Source organism: Hetaerina americana, unplaced genomic scaffold (genome assembly GCF_022747635.1).
Source record: "Hetaerina americana unplaced genomic scaffold, ioHetAmer1.1.p SCAF_14, whole genome shotgun sequence".
In the NCBI taxonomy this organism is placed as follows: domain Eukaryota; kingdom Metazoa; phylum Arthropoda; class Insecta; order Odonata; family Calopterygidae; genus Hetaerina; species Hetaerina americana.
In genome coordinates, this window is record NW_027286514.1 from 15067215 (window position 1) to 15094951 (window position 27737).

General features: G+C 38.5%; 2 protein-coding genes across 2 annotated transcripts in view; one reads left to right on the forward strand and one right to left on the reverse strand.

Annotated features, from left to right (window-relative positions):
• The window catches only part of LOC139686368 (oxysterol-binding protein-related protein 9), a 360366-nt gene that overhangs the window by 279352 nt on the left and 53277 nt on the right, over nucleotides 1–27737 (reverse strand). The window lies entirely within an intron of this gene.
• On the forward strand, nucleotides 11388–23726 carry LOC139686448 (very long chain fatty acid elongase 1-like). The gene is made up of 8 exons (XM_071583642.1): nucleotides 11388–11467; nucleotides 12211–12379; nucleotides 15862–16052; nucleotides 16987–17067; nucleotides 17488–17544; nucleotides 18516–18621; nucleotides 19888–20024; nucleotides 20845–23726. Exons 2-8 carry the CDS (start codon nucleotides 12328–12330, stop codon nucleotides 21085–21087), a joined length of 867 nt encoding a protein of 288 aa, XP_071439743.1. The 5' UTR covers nucleotides 11388–11467; nucleotides 12211–12327; the 3' UTR covers nucleotides 21088–23726.

The window sequence follows — 27737 nt, forward strand, 5'->3', positions numbered from 1 at the left end:
ATACAAACAACCATGGTTACTTACACAACGTGATTCACATCTAGACTGGATCACTGAATCCACACACGCATGTGCACCCACATGCACGTGACAGAGGATGCCACTTACTACACTATTTCAGCCTGCAATAGTTTCACGATCTTTAATGGCAGAAATGCATTTAAAGTGCGATGGCCGCCTAGGATTCCGCATCTTCGGATTAAGCAATAAAAAGGGATAACTTAAATTGTTAAAGCAGATAAATAATACTCTGATTGCAATTCAACAGCAAATGTTTGAGGAGATCGTGTAAAAAGCGGAGTACATCGCTGAAAATTAAAACTATACTAGCGACGAATTGGGCATTAACATAGAGTCGCAGAGTGTAGACGAAAACGATGCGAAAATGAGAAATGTCGATTTTCCTCCTAGGGAAAAATCACGAATTCCTAAGGAAAACAGGTCGAGTCTCAAGCTATATTTTCATGCACACGGGCTCAAGGCTGTTTGGCCTACAAGGGCAAGGATTTATGTGCAAGCATCAGACGCGTCACACTTCCCCTGATTGATAGAACGACCTTCTAACCGCAAGCATGTATGAATACGTATGTGGGTCGAAAATAAATGGCGGCATATTAAGAGTCTGCATTAACAGCCAAACTCTGACATTACCAATACGGTTACAGTGGCCTTGTTTTGTTCAATTTAAAAGGATACAAAAATTAACATTTTATTCAGCCTCTAAATTACTGGTATTCTTTCGGTTTTTGAAGATACAGTTCCTCATGTTTATTAAATCTAAAGACACGCTACCATAGGCCTAATAAATATAAAATTAGTACGAGAGGTAAATAAAATATCGCTGCTATGAAGGGCATTTAGGAATGGAATGAGATTTGAAGAAAAGATTTTCATTCATATTTTTTTCGTATGAGTGCTTCAAATTAATAACCAATGCGGGTTTCAGATAAAATGTTGGCATCACTTCGAGATGAGCAATTTTTCTGAAAGAGGTCTTTTTACAGCAATCAATGGTGGACTACCAAATTATATTAATTCTTAAAAGCATAATATAAAAACAAGTACCAACAAAACAAATTGCATGATGCACCGAAGCGACAATGAATAATCTTACATGTAGGACTAAAATGTTTAAGCAAAAAGAAATTTTGGCCAACCCTCCGGCACATTCCTAGATGCAAAAATAGATGTTTTTGGCAATGATGCGCTTTGACATTAGAAAAATCATACGAAATATCATCTCAAAAACGCGGGAAAAGAACGGCCAATTAGCGGCCACCTATCTTGGTGCAATAACTAGCCTGTGAGTTTGTATACACACATACATACACTTGTATACAAAGAAAAATTTTCGGCAATTCATTTTGGAGACGATGGTCATATAAGCTATCGAAGCGACGATGTTCGAGTCCGCAACTCAGTTGGAGACCTGCTAACCCTTCAACCATGCAAACCGCAGGAAAACAATACATTCCATATATGTGGGTGGTGCGACGGGGGAGAGCGTAACTGAAACTTCAAGTTGGAAAGAAACGACGGAAGCGAACCAGCGCAGAGGGATATTTGCAAAACCGCCGAAAGGGTATTTGACCCTGTTACACACAAACCTCGAAAATAAAATCTGTTCACATCGTTGGAAATGAAAACAAACGCATCTTACAACTGTTTAGCAAAATTGGAAAAATAGATTTGCAAGAGATGAAGTTAAATCGAGCAATAAATGTGGCGCCGTTTGATCACACATTGGTTAAATTAACCAATGTGTCGCCGCGTTCTCACGCTGCACTTTTTTCAGTCCAATATTTCGGAGCCCTATTCTTACCAAAAATCAACCCTTGCAATGCGGCAACGTTATTTGTAATCGTTTTGTACTTCTCGGATGACCTTTCTACAAGGTCGATTTGGCGCAGTTGGGCTTCCACATTGTTTTCATCTCGGAAAAGACATGCCAAGGGAATACGGTTTTTCGGGTGAATCTTCTAATTTCTCGTGCATGACTCTTGAGTTCAATCTGAATTGCGCTTTCTAAGAGCTAAAGACAAATAATGACAGAAGGAGAGAATGGTGGTAAGGACTAAATAGGAAGACCGTGAATGGAATAAAACAAACATATGACATCTGAATTTAGCAAGAATGAGAGATGAGAGCAATGATGAGGCTCGACTCAAAACATGACGGGAGGTACGTCGGTTTTCGGGTGAAGAATTACTGATGACGCTGGTGATTAACGAGTTTTGCTTCAATATAGGGACGACTACATGGAAAAATTATAAGTACTGAAATAAACACATTTTCCAGTATAATCTATTTTCTTTCAAACCATCATTTTATTTGGAAAACGGGCAGGAATTGAGGAATTACATTCCGAATGCCCCTCTCAAATATTTATTTCCGCAACGAAGTTGTTCTACCATTGCCACAGTTGTGATACCTCAGCCTGTAATGCCTGATATGGAAATCATTAATTCCAAAATTGTCAGCAGGTTTAAGAATGGGAAAATATTGCGAAAAATGTAGGTGTTTTAATCGGTATTTTTTGTCTCTTTTCTTGTATGCCTTTTTAAAAATTAATTGACCCTTCAAAACAAAACAATTATATCGTAAGAGCTTAAACTACTGCGGAAATTAAATCATTGAGATAAAAAAACGAGAGATATCACTCTCGTTAAAAAGGGATACGCTGGCAAGAAACAAATAAAAACCACTGAAGAGAGTTTAAAATGAACTACTTGGTTTTAATGCCTTGTATCATCAATGTTTAGAGATAAAAATATTAGTTACGACTCCCTAATTTCCTTTCATCGGAAACTCCCAACTGAGACATGTGTAAGATGAACAAATCGAATTAATTATTGCTGACGTAGATGCAAGCGACTGCTCGTATCATTTGTAACAAATTGGTAAAGGTAAATATCATGCTTAGTTTTAATTTATATACGGCGACATATCGCCAAGATATTCAACGTTCTCTCCAGCAAAAGGATTGTTAAATATGAAGTTTTCCACAGGGTAGACAAACAAGACACGAAGTTCATATCTTCCCAGGATTTTTCAGGTGTTTTGTACCATGATATGTGCCGCTACCGTAATCGAAAATAATGAAAAATTGGGAATCCGTGAATTACTCCAGTGCTCAGTGTGATATAGCGCGAAGATTTTATGGATGCGTTTAATGATTAAACTTGATCTGTTTTTACAAATTTATACATACTCTTCTTACAGCGTTCCATTCTACTATTTTTTGGACAGCAAAGATTCGATCACGTGCTTAAGGAGGTCACCCAAAGACATATTCCTTCGTAGTATCAGCGTTCTATGACGTGTCCTTCCCCAATAAAAGAGGTTTAAGTATGTTGTTCTTCGCTGACCGCAGAGTATTTATTTTTTGACGGAGTATGCAAATATTATGCACCGAAGACTCAAGGACAGTGTCAAACAAAATCAACAGACTTAAAATTCTCCACTACCCGAAAGGAATAGTTGAGATTCTCAATACGCAAGACCTATTCGTGCGCCATCCAGAAATTCGAGCTTATCAACGAGAAGCGGTAACCAACAGCCAACATCCTGGGGGCATATTTTAACAAGGACTGTATGCGAAGAAAATATTTTATTTCACTGGACAATATGAGGCTTGAGTGATCATTAACCCTCATTCATTTCAAGACGAGTGATCTTTTGTCAACATTTAACATGGCGAATATGAAATAAGCGCACCTTTCCCCCAAAAATACTATTTTAATCAGATATGCTAGTTATTTCTTCCGACGGTACACACTACTCAAAATCTTCATTGTCTTTTGTAGAAATATTTTTGAAACGCCAAAGGCGCGCTAACCCTGTGACATATGTATTTAAAGCGGTATAAGTGGATTTTCTACAGGAAATAAGTACATCTCGGTATCAAGGAGAAGAAATAAACCTCATTCTAATCCATGGTAAATGTGATTCCTTCCGGAGCAAGTATTTGATCAACTCTTCGCGGCCCCTCATCCCGCTCATAACAGTCAACCGTTTGCAATTGCGCCCACTGACGTCAGTAGGTAGATACGCGACCGATACAATTTGAAAGGCACTTATCATTTTTACGAAAAATATATCCATTTCAAACCTATGAGCCCATTCAATCACGATATCGGTAGGGATTCTGAATGTATTTCCGGTCTACGAACCCCGCACGCGAACCCTCATTCTCTTCAATTTTCCCACTGGCGTTTTTATACATTGCCGTGTCTTTAACCTCCGGTTGGAACTAAATTAGGTGCGCCCACACGTGTCAGAAGGATTTTTTCTAGAGAGAAAGGGTAAATTTCAGTGAGACGATGTTACTACGTGTACTCAAAACAAGTAAAACGACCGAAAATTTTGTTCGTGGAAATAAATGTAAATATCGATCACATCCAATATTCAGCATGCCAATTTTTCCCAGATGGAGACAAGGTGCCTCCTTTCATCTTGTTCCACTTTTATGACGTCTACATACCATATTGCTGCACAATGGTCCAAAACATAAATACTCTTGGATGATAGCTGGCTTAAGTGATGAAGGGGTCACTTAGAGGATCCGATGATATTTTTGGGCCTTTTCTAAATGAGCGACATCCAACCCAAAACCGCGTGCTGATGAAATTTTAGCCAGCCGTCAATTATTCAAAATTTATGAGAAAATAATACCTCCATTTAGAGTGCATGCTGACGGATGGAGATAAGCCCTGAATGAATTTCGTTGCCTCAGCGTCACCGCGCTCTTTTAAAACAACCGCTGACGCTTTCAGAATGTGAGTCCAGTGTTAGGATATGGAGGGTGTTCATCGCATCTGCACAAGTAGGTCGCACATGCCTACGATTGCGACCGTATATATCACGACCATCTCCACGGGAATACAGACAGCCATCATCGGGCAATTAGCGATTATGCCGGATCCGTGTGACTGCTGGAGACCTTCTTCATCGTTTGGATTCACTGAAGCGTCGTATTGATGTCTATCGCAACCGCGTCTCGCAGTGGCTAAACAATTCAAACGCTATGTGCATATTTACACGCCTCTATGCAAAAAAAAGACCGCCTAACCCTCGGTGACGGAAGGTTTACGAACAATATGACAAGGTGCTAATTCTTTACCATTGAGAGAAAAACCCACTTGAAAACCAGAAAAGCATTATTAGATAAAATTAATTTGGGAAATTACTTCAACTAAAATAAATAAGAATTAAGAAAGAGTTAGCCATAAACGTGGATAAAAGCAAAATTTTTCGTAAGCATCTAACGCAGTTTCCTGGCATTTTAACTCATTATGAAAAAACTTCCGTAAGGCTCCGTATATATTTATGGCGACCATTATATCTGGGACAAGAGGTTAAAGTTAGAAGATGTTTTACTGTATACGTGTATCGTACATTACAAATGTATGTCCCCACACCTAACTACAACCTAACCATTCTACGTATCACCTAAGGCTGATGCATGCAATGATCTTATAAACATAGGATTTGGCTTTGTTTAAGACAGTGAATTAATTAATGATGAGCCACTCTTTGTACTTCAGATGCGACCTTATTCCAATTGCCTTTATAAATCAACACCACAGCATGAATCCACTCAATCTCTCTCTCTCTCTCTCATGAACGACTCCATAGAGATAATATGCTACAAAATTTTATGCCATAAATTATACGGAGCGATGCTATTTATGGATCCCATTTGGCTAAACATTTTTCTAAGAACCCCCCGCAAAAAGCCCTCGACAACAATTTCAGTAATGAGTGGTCCAAAAATCATTAATGTCATAACGTTACCCACGCAGTGTAATTTTGACATTGACGGAAGGTAAACCTTTGATAAGAAGACGAAAAGTAAAGATTATTCAAATATTTGCCCCTGGAATGATATGGCGTTGTTGGCGTCAGGAAGATAACGGGACCTCAGAATCAAACTTCCAACGCTCCCAAACAAGAATGCATTTGTCAACAGCACGGGGGAGGATGTGAATCTCAACTGTTGCCTCGAGGAAATACGGAATAAAAGCGACTGCTTATGGATGCAGCGCTGCAGCGATAAAATGCGGACTACCACGACGAATCCAAATAAAGCACGAGATTTTCAGCGTGGCGTGTGATGAATCACCGAGCATGAACTCGTGACTCTATATGCCGAGCTAGAAATAAAGAGCAAGTCACCAAGGCCTCGCAGCTGCATGAGCCCAAACAGTTCCATTTTCGCGACTTAAAGACTAGGGGGGACAAAAGCATTTCTCTACACGGCACAACCATGAGTCGGGTCTCGAATTACGGGGCATTTACTTGTGTTTGCCTGCGAGAGACTAATCTAAATATGACACTAATTTTCAACCCCAGGAAGTTCTACACTGAAGCTGTAAATATAAAGGAAAATATTGCGTCATGGCTTTTAGCTCGATGAAAAAGAATTCCCTACTCACTACCTCCCAAAGTCTTCCCTTACATCGCACCCACAACAGCGGTATTTCAAAACAAACTAATGTGCAAAAATGAATCCCTTTTAAATTAGAAGTATTACTAAGTATTCATTCACATGCATAAGTGCATTCACAAATACATAACATAATGGGGATAAATAGCTGAAACTCACGGGACACTCCAGTGAGTGAGTGAGTCAATGACAAAACATTTCACATGTAAGTAATTAGAAAGTAAAAATTTAAACGCAAACTACTGAACAGAAGTGCATGCCACTTGCGTAGTTTCACAAATAAATATAACTCTTTAGTAGAAATGTTTAATTTTTTTAACGAGTTCCCTAACTTTATCCCCACTAAATTTCTGAACACCGCAGCAATTGCAGCCGTAGAACCCGCCTCTTGTGGTTCTGCAATTCATGCACCAAGATAAAAAGGAATCGCACATACTCAGAACTGTATTTCATAGAATAATACGCTATGGATTTTCCATAATCTTCTTTTTCGCGATTGGCCTGCCGTAACTCTTATGCGTAAGTTTTGGAAAAGCTAACACATAAAATTTATGTTCTTCAGCTGATTAAATACTCATAAAACGATAACCATTTCGGAGGGAGAACGAGCCAACGCTTTACAAGGGTTAAGATATCTAAACACGGACAATTGTTCGTGGATTAATTTTCCATTCCCCGCCAACAAAGCAGCCAATGAGAGCCAACGCGGTGAGATTTTGCCGGAGGTGGGACACTGCCGTTAAAGCTTCACATTCACGTTTTCGCCATTAAATTCCTTGCATCCTGAAGCAATGGGAGGGCGGGGAGCTGAGAAACTGAGCGTGGGATATTAGCGAAAATAACAGAGGGCAATGAGGGATATTTGGAGGAGGAGGGCAGAACGGGTGGGATATTTCAGAAAGCTCGAGGCAGAATGCACATCTCGCACGCGAGTAGTCGAGTTTAATAACGAGGCAGAAATGCTTAAAAATGGGCCTCTCGTCCAATTTTGCTCCGAATGGTGCACCTAAATTCATGAGTAATTTCTGAATTGTAAACGGCAAACAATTTGCGAAAAAAATAAAACCTGCATCTCAAGCTCAGCTATTTCAGCAGGGTACCTCAACTGTGGTGAAGTAGTCCTGCGATGAGACTCAGTGAGCACTTTTAAAACGTACGAGAATGGAAAGCATTATAAGGATATCTTGATTACGTAAAATTTAACCATAACGCGTAGCAATTCTTAATTAAGGTTAAGGTATATTAACTCACAGGGATTCAAAGACGGTTGGACAACAACAAATAATTCCCAGAACTCAAAACGGCATTACAAAAGACACATGGAATCCATTCAAAAATATATTAAGAGACGGGATCGAGAAATACATTACGCGCAAGGTTAAACGCAATAGTTACAAGTCACGGGAAGGTGCAACGAAGAAGTTAGAACGATATTAAGACCGCAAAGATTGGTACACTTGCATTTTAAAACAAATGAAAATATGGGGGTGATGGCGGCACGATATACAGTAATAATACTGGAATTTAGGCAGTCAAGTAATAAGGTAGAGGCACTTACAAGAACAAAAAGATAATTGCAATAGATAAACTCACAGAGAGATGAGAGAAAAATAATTATTCGCAAACCCCAGAGAGCGTTCAAAAGTAAAATGCTAGTCTAATAGAGGAAACCTCAAAATCATCCTTATTGTACGTTAGGAGAACGCGAGGGAAACGATCAACTGCATATTTTTCAACGCTAGAAAAGAAAAACCGTAAAAGATCTTAAAAATAAAGCCAAATTTCGAACCCAAATTTTCAGATAAAAATATTAGCAAAATGGGCAAAATATGAAACCCACCATCTCCTGTTGCGCAAGGGTTAGACATTTTAATTTCACAGAAAGGAATACCAAAACATTTTCGAAATAAAAACACATGTAGCCGCGTAAAAACACATGTAGCCGTGTAAACGTGTTACGGATACACCTGATAATGTCTATTAGAATACTGAGAGATACCTGGTGCAATCACACCTTAGTTAGAAAAAAAAAGTTGGCATCATTGATTTCGATTGGCAAATATCTTTGAGCCCGTGCCGGAAATATGACTTAAATTGCCTCAATCATCACAGGTGGTATTGGGAAGGACCGAAAAACTCTGACGATGACATATAGCAAAATGTTGACGATATCGTTGTACATAAAACGAGTACATGTTTTCCTCCTCTAATGAGTTCTGAAGCGCCCTTACTATTACACAACATTGGCACATGGAGCCGAATCCACACGGATTTAGAAAAAGTACGTGCAAAACACAACTGGTATTATCCTCCGTATTCTCCTAAATTTATCGAGGACCAATACTTGTGGATGCAGTATTTTTGGGTATTCAGAAAGTTTTCGGCGAGGTTCCTCACAAATAACTGAGAGACATACAAAACCTTTACGGTAACAACGGAAACTCGTCGACCGGATTATGGAATTGTTCTTATTTATCGAAAACTAGTAACTGATGGCATTAGCACAAAATATTATAAATGTATAAACCCTGGTTAAAAACTTAACTAAACCTAGAAACACAAAGAAAAGACACTCACGAATATGTTTGACGTTTCGACGGGGAAGCCGTCATCCTTAGAATGCCGCTCTTGGAGTAAAAGCGGAGAGAATATGTGGGCGTTGGGGGGGGGGGGAGGAGGGGTAGGAGGCAAGGGACGAAGGGCGAAGAGACAAGGAGGTGAAAGGGGACAACGGCTATTAGATAGTTTTATGGTGTGATATTACCCCCGGGAGTTTTGAAAGATATAAGCACCCATGTGTGGGCCATCTCGCGTGTTCTATCCTCTAACTATGCTGCCTGCGGTTTCGGGGAGTATTTCAATCACAGAAACAGAGAAGCTATTACCACATATATTTCGACGCTCTATCAGCAACATTAGAGTATTCGCTCAAGTGACAGCGGTATACAGGAAAATTAAGACTTCAAGAGATGACGTCTCTCACGATTTAGGTATTTACATGATGCACGGAGGGGTACGAAGTGCGTATTGGAACTTAACCGATGTATTATTAGGACATTTTGGAGCATGGGAAATGGAAAACACGACATTCATTATAAAATACTTGTACACACGATCGAATTAAGAAACTCGATACAGTTCATGAACTAGGACACTTCACTCACTCACAACACCACGTCATTCAAGCGGTGGAACAATGGTTTTCGACGAAATCTGCTGAGTTCTACAATGACAGCCATTGAAATGTCAAGATACGCCGAGAGAAACTCTGGATTATGGCTACGTAGAGAAGTCTTAAGAATAAAAAATAAATATTAAGCTTCTACCTCGCTTATCTTTTAGTAATAACTAATATTTAACGATAGCCCCTCACTTAAATGCGTTATTATAGCAGGAAACCATTTAAATTATAAATATAAATCAAGAGAGAGGGAAAAGAAAGAATTTAGACTGAAGGGCAATATAAATTTAAAATTATTAAAGACTGCTCCACTCAGGGTAAAAGCGGAGGTAACTCTTAACAAGTAAACTCTACTCCTTAATGTATCAACAAAAGATTAAATCAATGAAGTCAATAAGATAATGAAAATTGATATTATAAGATGGGAAAGAGAAATATGTTTAATAATATTTGTTAGACACAAAGCAATTAAACAATTTTTTAAATATTGTGAAGATATTTTTTCCTAGTTATACGGCTTATCCTGTCAAGCTTATTATTGCTTATTGGCTTTGTAGGACCAGAAAGTATTTCTCAATTTTCTTTCTTTCTTCTTCCCAATTAAGTACCTAGATGCATTTGTTTGTATACACATGTTTTTCTTGCAACGCAGTCTCTTAAAGATGCATGTAGTAGAAAGGTGAAAAAATTTGATTATATTAAGCTATATTTCTCTTTTGTGCAATATTTTCTTATGCGAGATCACCCCAGGTGACGAAAACCTTGGGCAAGTAAGAATTTCACAGTAGAAAAATCGTTCGCCTTGACCAGGACTCGAACCCAGATCTTTCGTCCCTCCATTTTCAATGCATATCGACGACTGACTCCTTAAAAAGTGACCACATCTTTGACAGTTCTTAGAATTAATTTGAGTAAATTATGTGAATGTACATAATTATGGGCATAGGTTTGTGCCTAAGTCAATGAGAAAGCCTCATTAATATGTACTCGATAAAAATAAACCGTATCAAGAAAAAAAGATAATTTCAGAAGAACGAAGGATTTTTGTTTTTTGGCATTGCTCTCTCATCGCATATTTTTCACTTTCAGTAGCTGTGAGGCATAAAGTTTGCAGATTAATTCTTAACAACTTATAATTATCGAAAGACTTTTAGAACAAAATCAATTCCTCAGCATTATCAAAAGTAAATATATTGCCCAAATAGACTAACGCACTTAATTACCTAACAACGGCTAAAAAGACATCACCAGATAATAATTCCGCGCTCTAAAACCAATGAGGTTCAAGGCTGATTCCATTCCCGTCGCGCTTTTCACGTGAATTATTCGAAAAACGCTTCCGTAAACACCGGCACGTTGCACGACTACCGTAAAATATACTGTTTCGATTAATGCCGCACCGGAGAACGAGAAAAAACAGACTGAAGTATTCTAAGACTGCCTCCAAAGGCGATCGAATGAGTCACGAATGTTTATCGGGTCGGACATTCTCGTACGACGAATTCCAACAAATAACACATCAACACACGGAATATACCGAGTTCGACGCCCGTGAATCACTTCAATGGAGCGGGACACCTGAGCACCCCACACCATTCTCCTCTGCACCTACCTGCACCCGAAAATGGGAGGCCTAAAATCCACTCCAGCTGATAGAGGTGAGGGGCGCGGGGGCTTCATAGAGCAAAATTATCTACATGCAAGCATATATAAGACTCGGCGCTCTTGAAGAGAACGTAGTTCCCACCATCGGTTGACGGGAGACACCCAAGGAGGGTCGATCCGGCCAGTCCGCAGTGACAAGGAGCAGTAAACGAACGGTGCAATGCCCACAGCTGGTGAGTATCAACTCGTTCGTCTCCATCTATTACTAAACCACAGTGTAAGCCATGCCATGCGTCCGTTTTTGAACATGTATTTGCAATTTTCCTGGCCGGCAGAAATCAGTCGCAAAAAGCTAAATGCTCCCGAGGAAATTATGTGAGCGCCATTTTGAGATCTGATAGGAATCATATTTTTTCATTAACATTTTACCATAAGTACTAATTTTTGAACAGCTTTTCGTTTCACCTTAAATTCAATATTTCGTGTTATTATCTTCAATTCGCGAGAGACAGCCTCAGACAACAGCCATCCAGTTATTTTCATGATTAGTTTAATGCTTAACTTTCATTTGAAAAATTTCCAGAAAAAATTTCCACTTTCTCATTCAAATAAACCATGCAAGGGCATACAATAATAAACACGTTATTAATTAAATAATTAATGTCTTTAGAACAAAAACATTCAAGAAAAGATTACAGAATCTAAATAAATTTTTAAAAGTAACTATGAAGAGCATTCTAAGGTCGATCAGACATATCAACATACGATTTCACTAACAATAAGACCTTAAGGATATTGTAATTTCCTTAATAGAACCTTAAGGCAAGTAACTACGAAGGCACATGCATCGCATTCATTCTTAATTATTCATATATGAGTTCAACCGCAATGGCCTCATGCAAATTGTGACCCGATGGCTCAAAACTCGAAAGTTCAATTAGGCAGATTTCTCAGCCACATTTTCTTCTCTCTGCAGGTACAGAATTTGTTCAATAATAGGCCTGGAGAATTTAATCGAAATATAGCAGATTAATACCATATTCCGTCCCAATTTAACTAAGGATTTGAAGAACTAAAGAAGACCAAAAAGAAGATGAAGACGACAAGCAAGCTTAACTACCGCTCAATGTTCAAAAACATGCCCGGTAAGTAATATTGAAATTTCATGAACGGAGAAAACTCAAGAACGATGTAGAGTATTGCGGCCGCATTCCAATGCTGTTAGGGAAAACGTAAACTTTTCCCTATCGCCCCATTACGAATTACATTGAGTACAACAGGTAAAATAGTGTATAAAGAATTAAAAATGGTGCACGTAGAATTAAACAGGGTAATTCACAGTTAAAATCGCAAGAATCGTGTGACAAGTATGTTAAGTTCTTATTCACCTAAGCGGGAAATATTTGGTTCCAAAACTTACCGTGTTCCAGAAATTGAAACGGTTGAAAAAATCATCATTTTAAGTGTATACCCGTACAATATAAAGAGTAAATGAAAAAAACAAAGGAAATAAACACTTAGCAAGCGCGGTTAAGAGATCTACAAAAATAGGGAAAGCCCGCTTAAAATTAACGATTAATGAAGGGAACCAATTACAAGAAGGGAACTCATAATAAGGAATAACAAAGAGAATCAGTATGAGAGAAGTAATTAGCTTGTGATTTCACAAGCATGGTTCAAATGAACTTCCAGAAGAAATTCTGAATTGTTAAATGGTTAAGTTTAAGGACATTAAATAATTAGGACGTTCTAAAATCACTGTTCACATTTGACTTTTGATATTTCCAATAATTTCCAAGGCGGATGATTTCACGAATAACAATTACCACGACTTCTGCCACGATTGAGTCGCGTTCACCTATAGACGGTCAGCTATGGAAACGTTCCGTTACGATTTTTCATATTCAAATTGTTCACCAGCAAAGAAACAATTGAAAGAGAAAAAACTCATTGCCGTAGGACCATTTCATAATGAATCCTTAACTTTGGGAACCAACGATGGAATATCGCAGCCTTCTCTCGACTTTTTTGAACTGCTGTGATTCGTGTGCTCCTTTAATGTCTGTAAGCCTATTTCCTTTCTCTCTTATGCATATCTTTGAGGCCGAAACTCATGCGCTACAAATGGCTCAACCTCGATGTGGGACCGAAATTCGCAAATTTTGAGCAAGTACCTGGACCGTAAGCTTCGCCAGATTGACCCGAATCCTAGAAAGTCAAGCACAACACAGCATAGTGGGACTACTCTAAATTTTTATCAACGAACGATACCCGATGTAACCGAGTTTCGCAACTTCTGGTTCCGAGAGGCGTTAAAGATGGTAAATAGCAGCGGCAGGAACATGCCTCTCAGTCAAAGGTAGGGATTTGGAAGGCTCGAATTGAATACGTAAGTAACGGTGTGTTTCTGTAGCCAGATATAGGTTAGGTTTCTCACAGGTTCCCCGCGTATCTCTGCGGGAAATAAAAATCTCTGCTCTGAAATAAAAAGTAATGTACACCTGCAAAAGTCGCCGGTTGTGTTACCATTCTCAAAATTGTTACTGAAGAGATATTGACGCTCCTTTTTTAACGCCTTCTCAAATAAAAGAGGTGGGGACGCGAAATAACTCTGCTGCGTTAATGGTTGCTAATTAACGAAACAGCAAGAGCCCACTATACGAGTAAGCATGCGACACCGGTGCATTAGTAAAAGAATATAATACATTTCTTTATATTTCACGTTACTAAACGCAAACAGTTTTTTCCATTGCTCTCATGTATATTTCTGTGCTGAGCATCGCTTACAGTAACAGCGTAAGGATGTCATTTTTCGCAACTCATTAGATTGGGTCAGAACAATGCCGACGTCATACTCAGTCCTCAATTTCTTCAACTCTCCCCGTCTCCCCTCTAGCCGGATAACACCAATTATCGACAGAGGTCGCTGACCCACAAATGCAGTGCGCACGAAGTGCACCATCACCGATGCATTCTGGAGGAGCATCGGGCAAAAGGATTCTAACCCGGGTAATGCGTGCAGCGACTAATTTTTTTATTTCCCGTAGGGGACGTCCACAACCGGAATAGATAGCTGAATCGACTTATCTCGAGATGCCAAATACCCATTGTTCTTTCAGAGCCGCTGATTAAATAAAATGGATAAACAATTTTAAATAGTTGGACCATGGATACCTGAATTATCATCTTTCAACGACACAGAGTGCCGCGGACACAAAATCGCTGGTACATTTCTTTTAAAACCAATCATTTTTCCGAAAATCCAAACTGCAGAAATAATTTCCCACCTCTCGAGTGATCACCATTACGGGGGTCGATATGAATCTGTGTGCAGAAAATAGACTTTCGTGGGGTTGAGACCCGCAGGCGATAAAGATCAAAGCACATCAATGCGGATTATATTTTTGATTGGCATGGGTCACGGTACTATTGAAGAGATGTTTTTACACCAGCTCGTCTCCCGCAGGGTCTAATCACAAAGCCATCCATAATCCCGAAATGCGACGTAACCAAATTGACAATTTCGAATCATTCAATTGAGGTGATGGGAAGTGTAAAGCTGTCGGATACGTAAATGGGATTCTTTAAAAGCCCATCAGAATGAAATAAAGCGTATGAGTTTCAAAAAAATACAAAAGACAAGAACTGAATGACACCTTACATACACCCTGGTATGCCTTGCGGTGCGTTATGAGTTTGTCACCCTTCCAGAGATGTAATTCTAACACCCAGCTTTAGCAAATATCATGATTTTTTTCTTCCTCAATCTGATAGCACAAAGAGTGTGTTCGAGATGGAACAAATGAGGCCAAATAAATTGAAATAGACTCCCAGTTTTACGGACATCGTTTCATAATACAATTATGTCGGTTGTATCCCTACGAGTAGCGGGTCGAATGAAGGACGGAATACCGGTAGTTGTCTATATTTTGCCAAGGGTTTCAGATAAACGGAAAGTAAAAGAATATATTTTCTATAAAGAATAATCTCAGAACTATATAACTTAATTATGCTTTCCTAGCAACTGTAGCATTTCCGTCACATTCTGAAAGTACTACTATTACGTGCCCGGTTGGAAACTGATCCCTTGATTGGTGGAAGGTCACGCTTTTCAGTAGGCTGGAGGGAAAACATAAAATCATTCCAAATTATCGAATCTGGACAGTTAAGAAATGATCAATTTTGCTTGTAGCCCCAGCGTCGGGAACTATGCAATATATGTAGTTCCAGACAGTGAGGGTAAATGCAAAATTCTACACACTAGGACTCATTGTACTTGGGACGTGGAGGCCTAAAGTGCAGAGAGTTCAACAATCTGGAGTCTCGGTTTAAAACCCCGGTGACGCCTCTTAAAAACTCCGCCTTCCAACAAGTAGGATTATTTTTCAGGAACCACATATTATAATTTAAAACCGAAGTGACATACCCTCCCCCCAAACCAACTCACATAGCTGGTTTCCATTTACCCATACGGTGCCGCTTGCAAATTACGAGACGCTCGAACATGACTTGTAACCTTATATTGCGATGGAAGGTTACGTCCGATAGATCCTCAAATGCCACAATCCTAACTATCCCACGACGTTGGTGAACGTCCCCTTCAAGTAATATTGTCGTCTCCGTACAGATCCGAGGATGCGTCACTGGCCGTTGGTGGACAGCCCAGTGCCGCTGGCCATCATCACCGCCGTCTACCTCACTTTCGTGACGGTGGTTGGACCGCGGGTAATGGCCTCCAAGAAACCGCTCTCCTTTCAGAAACTGATCTTGGCAGTCAACGTCTTCCAGGTGCTAATCAACATGTGGATCGTATGGGAGGTTAGTGTGGTCACCTGAATATCCGAATGAGTTCATCTAATACTTTTCTGGATACGTTAAAAGAATAAAATTGTGAATTTGTGCGAAAGTGAATGAGTTCACCGTGAATGACGCCACTCCCTATTGAAGTTCAAATTATCGTGGATAAAGAGAAACTGAATCAGTAGTCGCAACACTTAAAATGAAACAATCAACGAGTGAGGGACTTTCTCAATATTTCGTAACTTTTACGAATATATGTAATCTTTTACGCAAAACTTCGCGAAAACAAGTGAGAATCATCAAATTACCGATGCATCGTCCCAACAGCCCCGCTTGTGTAATTTAAACCCATTGAAACCCTTTGAGAGAAGCGGCTTCACTTTCTTTAAAATAATGGAGTACATGTTGTAAAATGATTGGTTTTTGACACTGTGGCTTAGCATGAAATAGACAGAATGATAAAATCATGGAAGACGAAAAATCGCAATATTTCCCTTGAAAACTTGCAGTACGAATATTTTCTTGACTCTTCCAAATTTGCACTTTCTTTTGATGTTACTTTCCATCCGTCTAATTCAACTCTTACTAGCTATTCCTAATCTCAATTTCCAAAAAACGCCTTCCGCTACAGATTTGTTGTTAGCTTCCCTACTGTAATCCTTTTTACCTGTTCTTATCATCGTATTCAACAGGCCTTTCTGTTAGTTTATAAACCTTCCTACGGGTAATTACAGAATATTGTTATTACCAGTTCCGTAAGAGTTTCTCGAATTTATCCATTAAATACAATTGCACTGAGATTTTTCTTAATTTGATCCCAGAAATTTAAAAAAAATTCTTTGTGCTCTCGTAAATGGAGTTCTTCCATAAAGTCTTTTAATAAACATTGTAAGAAATACTCCACTGAAAACATTTGCCAGACTAATAATTTGTACATTCTTTACCGATGAAGATGGGTGACTGTGGATGGTTTGGTCAATATACGTTCTGGTGCCAGCCGATGGATCACTCCACCAGCCCTACAGCATTGAGGGTAAGGTTTAGACGAATAACGAATCTCTTACTTAAAAATAGCAATTTTAAATTACATAAGGAGTTATTTAATTTTGATCCCCAAACTTTGAATGTTATGAAAATACAAAATGAAAAAGATGACTTCAAAATTGAGCATGAAAATGAAATAAGTATGAGAATAAATATTTGTATACTAAATAATAAAAACTTAACAATAGTGTAAATCATAATTTTCTCCTTCTGCATACCTTTAACCACTTAATGAGTTTTAATTTCAACTTCTCAAAGCCACATAAAAGTAACTACTGTTTCATGGCACTATTCTGTAAATATTGGAACATGATCTCCCAACAGATTTCAGAGAAAGGCTTCGGCAAGACTAAACAAAATCGATAACTATTTCCTTCCCTAATACTTTTGAACCTCTGCTTTTCAACAGATGGCGCGAGCGACCTGGGTCTTCTTCGCCGTTAAGCTTTTCGACCTGTTGGATACGGTAGGTTCGAAATCATTCAACCGGAATGCCACTGAACGTAAGGTCCGGGAGAAACGACAAAGAAATTAACTCATTCCCTAACTACCGTGGAATTGTAACAGATAGATTGAGGCCTTAATTGGTCCAAATAGCATCTTCAGCAGTTTGAAAATCACAAATGACAGTCCTTATTTATCATATCATTCAACCGGAATGCCACTGAACGTAAGGTCCGGGAGAAACGACAAAGAAATTAACTCATTCCCTAACTACCGTGGAATTGTAACAGATAGAGAATCACTCGTCGAGAAATTCAGCTCCTTCCAGGAGAATGCATATGATATCTTGGGGCATTTTTAACATTTTTACCTTCATACGTTGATTCAAATTAAGAAAAAGGCATAAGTTTGTGCCACATTTAATATTTAGTCTTACTATGCTCATTGTAATTATGCTAAGGATAGTAGTCTTTGTTAATCATTATTTTCAAATTTATCTTTCCTTAATCTGAATGTTTACTAAATTCTTTACATATACCCATTATATATTTTTAGACACACAGCTGATATTTTAAATATATGCATCTCTGCTGCTTGTGTAGCAATAAGCAGACCATTTTACAGGTTGACGCAAATTTTCATCGAGATTTGATTTTCCTGTGCCTCATGGGACTTCTTTTCAGTGAACATAGTCACTTTTCTTATTCAATCCAATATATATATTATATATATATATATATAATATATATATTATATATATATTATATATATATATATTATATATATATATATATATATATATATATATATATATATATATATACACACACACACACACACCATAAGTTGCCACCATGACAAACGTTTCATTCTAATACATTTCTTATTTCCTCAGAAAGTCTGTCATGAAATTACTCACATTCAATGAGTTGACTGCAATGGATTACGATACCTTGATGTCTTGCTTCAAGCTTCATTTTTTTCATTTGCCAGGTTTTCTTCGTGCTTCGAAAAAAAGATGAGCAGGTATCCTTCCTACACCTATTCCATCACGTGACCACCCTTTGGCTTTCGTGGCTCGTCTGTAAATATGCACCGGGTAAGTTACACGACGGTATTCCGGATACTTCTTGAGGACGCGGAACCGAGCGGAATGCTTATTACCATCACGATGAAGTCTACTTTAAGAACGCATCAAGACTGGCTATGGACGTTAACGTGAAGCAAGTAATAGGCAATCGTAACAAGTGAGCAAGGGGTCAATTGCTCCCATTGGAGGAGACATTCACGAAATACCGTGGATCAAACCAAAGTCGAAGCCACATTGACGTATTAAGGGCGAGGGGAATGCTTCAGGTGAACTTGACATAATGACCTCAAGTGATGGTGCGCCTTGAGTTAATACATTGATGTCAAGAATTTGGATCAACGACATCAAGGCTTTTCTCAAACAAGAGAGAGCTGGAATATAGGTTCGACGACAAATATTCCATCCTTCACTCGATAAGTGCTTGAAAGTCGATATGGAGGGAAAAGATGGAGTGAGAGGGAGACCCGCGAAATGCAACAACGACGCGCAAAAATTGAGTTGTCACTCTACTTCCGGTGAAAGTGTTTAGCCACATTTGTGATGCATAAAATGATCCCAGGGACAAAGTATTTTAAAATACTTTTACGCTAATTTGAGGTGAGCTGTGGTCGCACGCTGGGTGGTACTGGCACCGAATATTACACAGATGACTAAAAACTTTTCAGTAGTTACTATTCTATTGCCACAATGACTAAATACACATTTGTATTTTTTCACAATAAACTTTATTTCACTACTACCGGTTTCGACGCATGGACAACATCTTCAGGTATACGTGAAATTCGTCGCGTGGTATGCGTCGAAACCGAGAGCAGTGAAATAAAAGTTATTGTGAAAAAATACAAAAGTTTACTTGATCAGTGATCATGAACTTTTACAAAGTAGAGACAGAAATCACTGAATTGGTCTAATAAATTTTCAATTCTTTCGAATAACTCAGTGTTTTCAGTATTAACATGGGCTTATTTAAAATTACTTTTGATCGTACTTTTTCGAACTGGGAGAATTTCAATTAATGAGAAATTGAATGTAACATTTTGAATGAGCTATCACTTCCAAACTACCATTTTGGTCATTCGAAGACTTACAGTAAAAGTCAATTCAAATTAAATGAGTGGTATAACATGCCTGAACATTTTTCTTCTTTGAATAATACCTGAAATAAAAGATGTGACAGCAAAATCTAATAAATGGTTCATATATTTGGGTATATGCCAAGTTTTTTTTTATGTCGGTTCATTCATAAAATGCTATTTTCCTACTTATTGGAAACAGGAGGCCACGGAACCTTCGCGGAAATGCTCAACGCTTTCATCCACGTCATCATGTACGTATACTACTTACTCTCTGCGTTGGGACCGAACGTGCAGCGATTCCTTTGGTGGAAGAAATACTTGACCACGGCCCAAATGGTAAGATATTTAACGTTTCTCACTTCTTTGAAATGCAAGGATATTCACAATGTCATTGCCCCACCCCATTTAAAGAAATCGTGGACTAGATTCAGCTGATGCGATACTTCAATAAAATTATGTATGATGGTTCCATAGAGAACTAGGATATCGTTTTAATATAATTTCAACGTTTCACCGTCAGATGCCATGATGAAATGATGATGATAAGATACCGCAACTTGATGAAACTACATCTTTCAGTTTTCCGTGAACTGCATTGTGACAGGCAAAAATCAATTACCTCAAACATGATTACAAAATTTACAAGGAATTAAAATCATATCGGCCAATACAGTAGCCTCCTTATTTTATTTTCGAAGACTCTGCTGTCATATCACGAGTAGATACGTTTACAATAACTATTTAAGTATGGTGCAGACTAAATTTCGCAATAGTTTCCAAGCATCAAAATAATGTAAAATTACATTATGAAAGCACGAGTTGCTATTTACGGTATCCTGATTTCATATATTATACACATGAAAATTAACATGCGACATTCACCATGCCCATAAAAAAACTTTGTAGTAGACTTTATTTCGATTCACGTCACCTATATGCTCATAAGCAATATATTTTACTCTGAGGATCTACGGTGATTCTGAAATACCATGCAACAAATCTCACATTTACATCGTGGCTTCGCATTGCGTTGCATTTTTCTGGGACCCGAATCATATCGCAGTCGATATATCGACAATTCCCAGGGTCGTAGCAGGACCGCCATGGGATCAGTATGTCTCTCGGCACGCACTGTAATCCGTCTTCATTTTCGCAGGGGCAGTTCGTGGTCACTTGGGTGCAGAACCTACATGCCCAATTCACCGGGTGCACATACAACCGACTGATCACACAGCTGTACAACCCAATCATTACGATCACCTTTCTGCTCTTCTTCGACTTCTACCGGAGATCGTACGTCAACAACGGAGGCAAGCGAAGAGCGAGCCAGCGGATGAACCCACCACCTCTCTCATCCTCGACCACGTCGTCCCAATCGCTAACGCGGCACGAGGAGTGAAACAGTGAACAGTGCCTACCACCATTAGCATTTCTGGTGATGAATGTAGGTTACAGATGAAAACATATCGCATACAAACTACCATGACCTCTAAATGAAGACGATTAAAAATCTTGCGACAAAGTTATACGACAAAAAGGAAAATACACGACACGTGGACTATTGCACCAATTAATTGGACATTCTAGGACGCCTCTTTTAAACAGATAATAGTAGAAAACAACAAAACGGAAGTACTACTTCGATCTAAACCCCAGTGATTTCGAAATAAGTTCACATTTATTCGCGACAATATGATTTCGATTACCAGAGTTAACTATAGGAGAATTTCCACACGTGATCAGGAATATTAATTACATACGGGAAACTTCCTCCATAAGGTGCGAATTTTTAATCAAAAGTGGTACTGAAAACTCAGTCAGCTTGAGCACGAAGAGGATAAAAGACGTAAGAGGAATTAAAATTCACATTCAATTTCGGGTGGTCGCATTGGCCAGCCACTGGCCGCATTTTGAAATGATGTTGAGTTAGTAAAGATTCTCCTAGTTGACAAGAAGTAATGGCATCCTTTCAACCGACATCGGAAGTTGACTCGCTTAGCCAACGGAGTACTACAGAACTTAGTAAATTAAACTCACCAATGATCACCAAACGGGGTCACCATGCGGTTAATTATTTTTTTCAGCTACGGTTCATCATCAACGGAACGCGATGTCATGAATTCCAATACATTACAAGCCCAAAATTCACACTTGGGTCGACTTTCGAATCATATTGATGTCTCGTGCCTAATTAAGGCTGAATTTGTCGCTGCGGTCTGAAGCACCTTCGAGCGGTCTCTTCTGCTCCAAGCATTCAAACCACCAACACGTGGGTTTATTTCCGAAGTGGCATGACGGGCAATTTTATGAAAGCATGAATATTCAAAGACTGGCTCAGCCAACTCAATATCTCCCAGGTCGAAGAGTGCGTCCGTAAATAGCATCATGGATGGAAACAAAAATTACTGACGGGAAGAGCAGATGCGTCTTTAACGTTGCTTCTACATGGAATATACGCGCGACCATGTAACCTATGTTTCCCTCGTCTTCTCTATGATGATAGGTCATGTTCTTCACAGTACTTGCTTATAATCCACCAAGATTTTATTTTGGGTTCAACGTATTAATGCATATGTTCTTATACGAATCCGCATTCCCTCCTAAATTCTCTGCTAAACACAATCCCATTTCTTTAACTTGATTGAACAAACGTTTCGCTTACGTCGGATATTTTATTAATTAGCAATCTACATTCCATATAACTTTCTGGAAACGATACGAATACTTTAACCACCAAAAAGAGGTTTGAAGGATGGGATGAGGGAGTAGTTCAGCTGTGTACGCAAGTGTTTCATCTTGGAACATCCTCTCTAAAGTGCATTTCCCAGAATATATGACTGGTGTAAATTCGAGCGAAAGCTTACGTAAGATTGGCATTGACGATACCCCCTCCCCAGGACAGACCCTCAATATCCATGTTCATACAACGGAAGATGGATGGGGCCATAACAAAAGTTTTTGGGTTAATTTTAAGAGAAATCAACGAGAGAATAGCTTCTGCTGTTCAAAATTTCTGGTGAATTTAATTGCACGATATTTCGTTTTTTAAAAAAAAAGTACAATTTCACTCTCCTATCGCCAACACCACGTTTTCTCGCGCCTACCTTCCCGACGCGTAATTAACTACTTGGAGAAATAAGTTGAACGAAGTGAACAGCCCATTTACAACGCTTTGACGGCACTTCATTAGACTAGTGTGACCTAAAACATAAAGCAAAATGAAATGAGTTCAGTGATGTGTACGTGCACAAGTACTTTGGATACTTCCTTATCTCTACTGCAGTGGGAGGCAGATGCCCCAGTGTGACGGATATACTAGAAGGGAGAGAGAATGGTAAATATGTACTCAGTACATGACCTTTACGCAGATGCAAGATGACGCTGTGGCCCCAAAGAGTGCTTCAAGATTATATTTTGACCTTTTCTAACGTGACTAATTAACAACACAGAACGAGCCCATCCCAAGATGGCGTTCCTCCCGAAACCGTGCCACGTGTCGAAATACGAATGCAAGAATTGAAGCAGTGGGTGTGAATGCACCGAAGCTAACAATATTTGAGTGCGCGTCCGTCTACTTATGGCAACGCATCGACGGGATAACACGATGAAAACTCCCACCGTTGGAAAACCCCTCGGCCAAGGCAGACGGACACGGGAGATTGGTGGCATTTATTCCATTTCTCAACTCCTAGCCAATTCCATTCACATCCTTCATCCGGAGGTTATCCCGTTCTAAAGAGACAAACTACGTGAGAAATAAAACTTGAACGTAACTAGTTACTGTGATGACTTATGAGTTTTTGTTACTTAGGCTAAAAGAAAACATCGTTGTGGAGTTAATATTTACACTCTACAACGTCACGCAATTCAAAAGAACAAGTATATAGCTTTGTGCAGACCATAATTTGAACGTATTTTGTGTACATATTGAAACTGTCATATTTCTAGCAATAATTAGCACTGTAAAATATTTCATCCTCCAACTCATCGCCGAGTGACATTTGTAAATATTTTCACCAATTATTATCATCAAGTATTCCGAATATCTCATTTTCAAATAAAATTTGTATACAATGTACCTGAGTTTCATTGAAACTTCTAAGCATTTTTACGGTGGGTCCAATGAGACAAAATATTTTCATTAAGAGAACACTTCCATTTCATTGAATGATTATTTTCACGAGTACATTCCTGGGAGTTTTAAGTTAAATGTTTCCAACATGAATTTGGAAAGGAAAAACTTGGCTATTACGATTCATGAGAAGAAAAAGCATAGATATCGACTTATCGGAGAGGGGAGCTTAAAGTCACGCCTTTGTGTACTTCGTCACCCTTCGGAATTAATTAGAAATTCCCCAATATACAACATATGCCGGTGAAATATATACCGACAATAATGATATTACTCTCATAGAAAAACAAGCACAACTTTCCATTTATTTAACAATCACCGTAAAAAAGACTTGAAGCCTACAATAATTGTTTTGAAAAACCTGATAGACATAATTCAATCGTCTCAAGGGAATTGTACTTCTTCCAAAGTATAATATGGTAACACTACTTCCTGAGAAAAATCAAGGCAATATTTTTTTGCAAATTTTTCAATATAAGCAAATTAAATTTAAGCATAGTCTCCATTTTTGGTAACTTTAAACATGGTCTATTATTATTTTTGGGGATACTTCGCATTTCCCCTCGAAAAAGTGACCAGTAGTAGCCAGAGAGTATCAGGCAAGATAAAAAACAGGCAATAATCCCTTCAAACTCGCAGGTATTACATGCGTTGGATGATGGTCGCGAAATCTTTAATGACTCTTCACTAGAAACATGGCTCAGGCCTAAAAAGAGCACCAAATTAATAACTAATGGTAAAATGTTAGTAGAAATATGATAACCAACAAAAAAATCAGCAAAGGGTACTGAGCCACAAAATTAACTGCACTCCATTGAACAGTCTGGTGGTTAGCGTTCGAAATTAATTGCTCCATAGTCTTTAAATAAACAATCTAGATAACTATTAGCTTCAAAACCAAACATCTCCTCAGTATCCAAACAGTCAACCCACACATGTGCAAATACCAAAATTTATCAAAGCGACTGATAAGGCAATGGAGTAGTTCAGTTAAAACGTCATGAAAGATAAATAAGTTCAAAATACAAAAGTAGGATTATACATACAGTTCAAAAATTAGTTGACAGGTATTGATGCAATAAAGAAAACACCGGCAGGAAATATGAAATAACAGCAGAGGCACTCACCTGAAAAATACAACAAAATGTTAAATGATAGACAAAATACCAAATATTTCATTTTTCATACTCATGCTTTGCTAATTTTATATTTAATATACAGCAGCGCTGATGTAAACTTTGGTTTTACAATTCACAGAATTTAAAAATAAGTGGAAAAAATGAAATGGTCTTAAATTAAGACACACAGCAGGATTGCATTAGGAAATAAGTAATTTGCCACGCAATAGGTCGCGTCATATAACTGCATTACTCAACATACAGATTATTTAATTGTCCATTGAAAACGTTATGCAAGACATACAACCGCCTCTATAGTGGTACACGCTCTAAGTGGTAACAGCAGCCTGAGGAAATATCAACCCTATCCTATTAATGACATCGAATGAAAGCTGGGTATATTTTTATAATAATATTAATTAAATTATGCTGTAATAGAGTAATGAAACGGGACTCCCTCTGCCTATCCTGGTTAGAACTTCTCTCTGGTCTTCTTCTCTCCCCAACTTATTTTCTCAATTCTCGGCTGTACACAAATATTAAAAACCTCCAATCTAGGTTCATTCTGTTTCCTCAAACACCAGGTCTCATATCAATACATCGCCACACTCCACTTTTAAGTCTTAACTAATCTTTGCTTTAGAACTTGAGGTTACCTTTAATTGATTCCCTTCATGTAAATGATATTTCCCAACGAAATTCTCCTTGTCATGTCCTCCGCACAGCTGTACCCAATTTTCTCTAAAGGTTTTCCAAATAATTAATTAATTTACCGCGGCTCTTTCGATTTTTGGTCAACCATACCGACATCTGCATTTATCCTCAGTTCTTAATTCCTTCGTTTTGCTTCACACATGTGTAAAATTAAAATTATTTTTGTATCATTACAATAATTCAGAGCTGAACCTGAGAGTTTCTATGAAAATTATTTCTATATTACTTGAATCAATATTCCGAAAACACCCGGAATGGTCCCTACCACAAGTAATGCGAGCCAGCATACAAATATAATGACGTTCGGTTTCCAAAATCATACGAGAGACCTTCAACAAATTTATTTCCTGGTACACTTCATGAATTACACTCCCTTGAGAACGCAGCTTATTGAATAAACTTTAACTAATGATACGGGCACGCGGAAAACAAGTCATCTCCCAAAAAATAACTGAAATACTACCTTGATCAAAAAGTTCCCGGAATAACCACCGTGTGGCGCTCCCATCGTTCCGATTTGAGTTCTGTTTTTTTTGTTAAATTGGTACATCTGTTGTTGATATTCCCTTTAAATCTTAGTGTCATAACTTGACATTTGCAAAAGTTACGGTCGGTTTTCGGTATGTCCATCAGTGCTTCCTGCGATTTTTCCATTACTTCCTCTCGGCTGCTAAAACGCGTTCCCCGTAATGGTTTTTTAACTCGATTGAACAGAAAGAAGTCACAGGGAGCCAAATCAGGTGAATTCGGTGGCTGTTGGATGGTATTTGTTGCATTTTTCGTCAAAAAATTACGAATAATGATAGCACTGTGCGACGGTGCGTTATCATGGTGCAAAATCCACGAGTTTTCTGCCCACATTTCTGGTCTCTTTCGGCGAATTGCTTCACGCAAACGTCTCATAACGCCCAAATAATACTCTTTGTTTACTGTCTGGCCTCTGGCAAAAATTCATGATGCACTACACCGTTGTAATCCATGAAAACCGTCAGCATTGCCTTCTTTTTTGACTGAAAACGACGTGGTTTTTTTGGTCTCGGCTCATTTGGTGAACGCCATTCACTTGCCTGATGTCTGGATTGCGTGTCGTACTCATAAACCCACGTCTCGTCTCCAGTAATGATCCTTTTGATGAATGTGGGATCGGACTCAGCCTCGCAAATCATGTCTTTTGCGACGTCAACACGGTCTCTTTTTTGCATGAAATTGAGGTCTTTTGGAACCAACTTTGCTGCTACACGACGGAAACCCAAATCATTAACCACAATGTCTTGGGCGGATCCATAGGCAATTTTCAAGTCCTCCGCTATTTCTCTGATGGTTAATTTGCGGTTATTGACCAACATTTCTTTTACTTTATCAATTTTTTCACCGACTTTCGATGTCGATGGTCTGCCACTGCGTTCATCATCTTCGATTGACTCACGACCACTTCTGAACCGCTCGTGCCACTGGTAAACGACCGTTTTTTTTTAGAGAATCGTTGCCGAAACACTTTTCCAACATTTCCAACGTCCGTGCGCCACTAAATCCGTTTTTTACGCAAAATTTAATACAAGTTCGTTGTTGCAAATTTAAATCCATTTCTGAAATTGTAAAAAATCGCCAACACACACAGAGATAGATGTACTCTTGGCTACGTAACTTTTGCAAATGTCAAGTTATGACACTAAGATTTAAAGGGAATATCAACAACAGATGTACCAATTTAACAAAAAAAACAGAACTCAAATCGGAACGATGGGAGCGCCACACGGTGGTTATTCCGGGAACTTTTTGATCAAGGTAGTATCAGATAAACAAACTAAACTCTAAATTGCAAATCAGTTTCTAACAGCATAAGGCCTTGGGTGCCGTAAGTATCATGAAATAGTTTCCCTCCGTGCTAACTATAAACAACTTTAGTGATTTAGTCATTAATTTAAAAAAATGCAATGTCACACCACAATAAAAAATAAAGCCAGGCATAAACATCAACTAAAATTGGTTACTAAGATTTAAAGTTTAAAAACCTTAATAGGCAAAAATATCAAGCACATTGGCAAAAATAATAAATGGACAACAAAATTCATCTCTGAAAGGGAT

Coding starts and splice junctions, on each gene's coding strand:
- LOC139686448 (XM_071583642.1), top strand. CDS start 12,328: ATGAAGACGACAAGCAAGCTTAACTACCGCTCAATGTTCAAAAACATG. Junction 12,380..15,861: donor AATGTTCAAAAACATGCCCG/GTAAGTAATATT, acceptor GTCTCCGTACAG/ATCCGAGGATGCGTCACTGG. Junction 18,622..19,887: donor CGTCTGTAAATATGCACCGG/GTAAGTTACACG, acceptor TATTGGAAACAG/GAGGCCACGGAACCTTCGCG.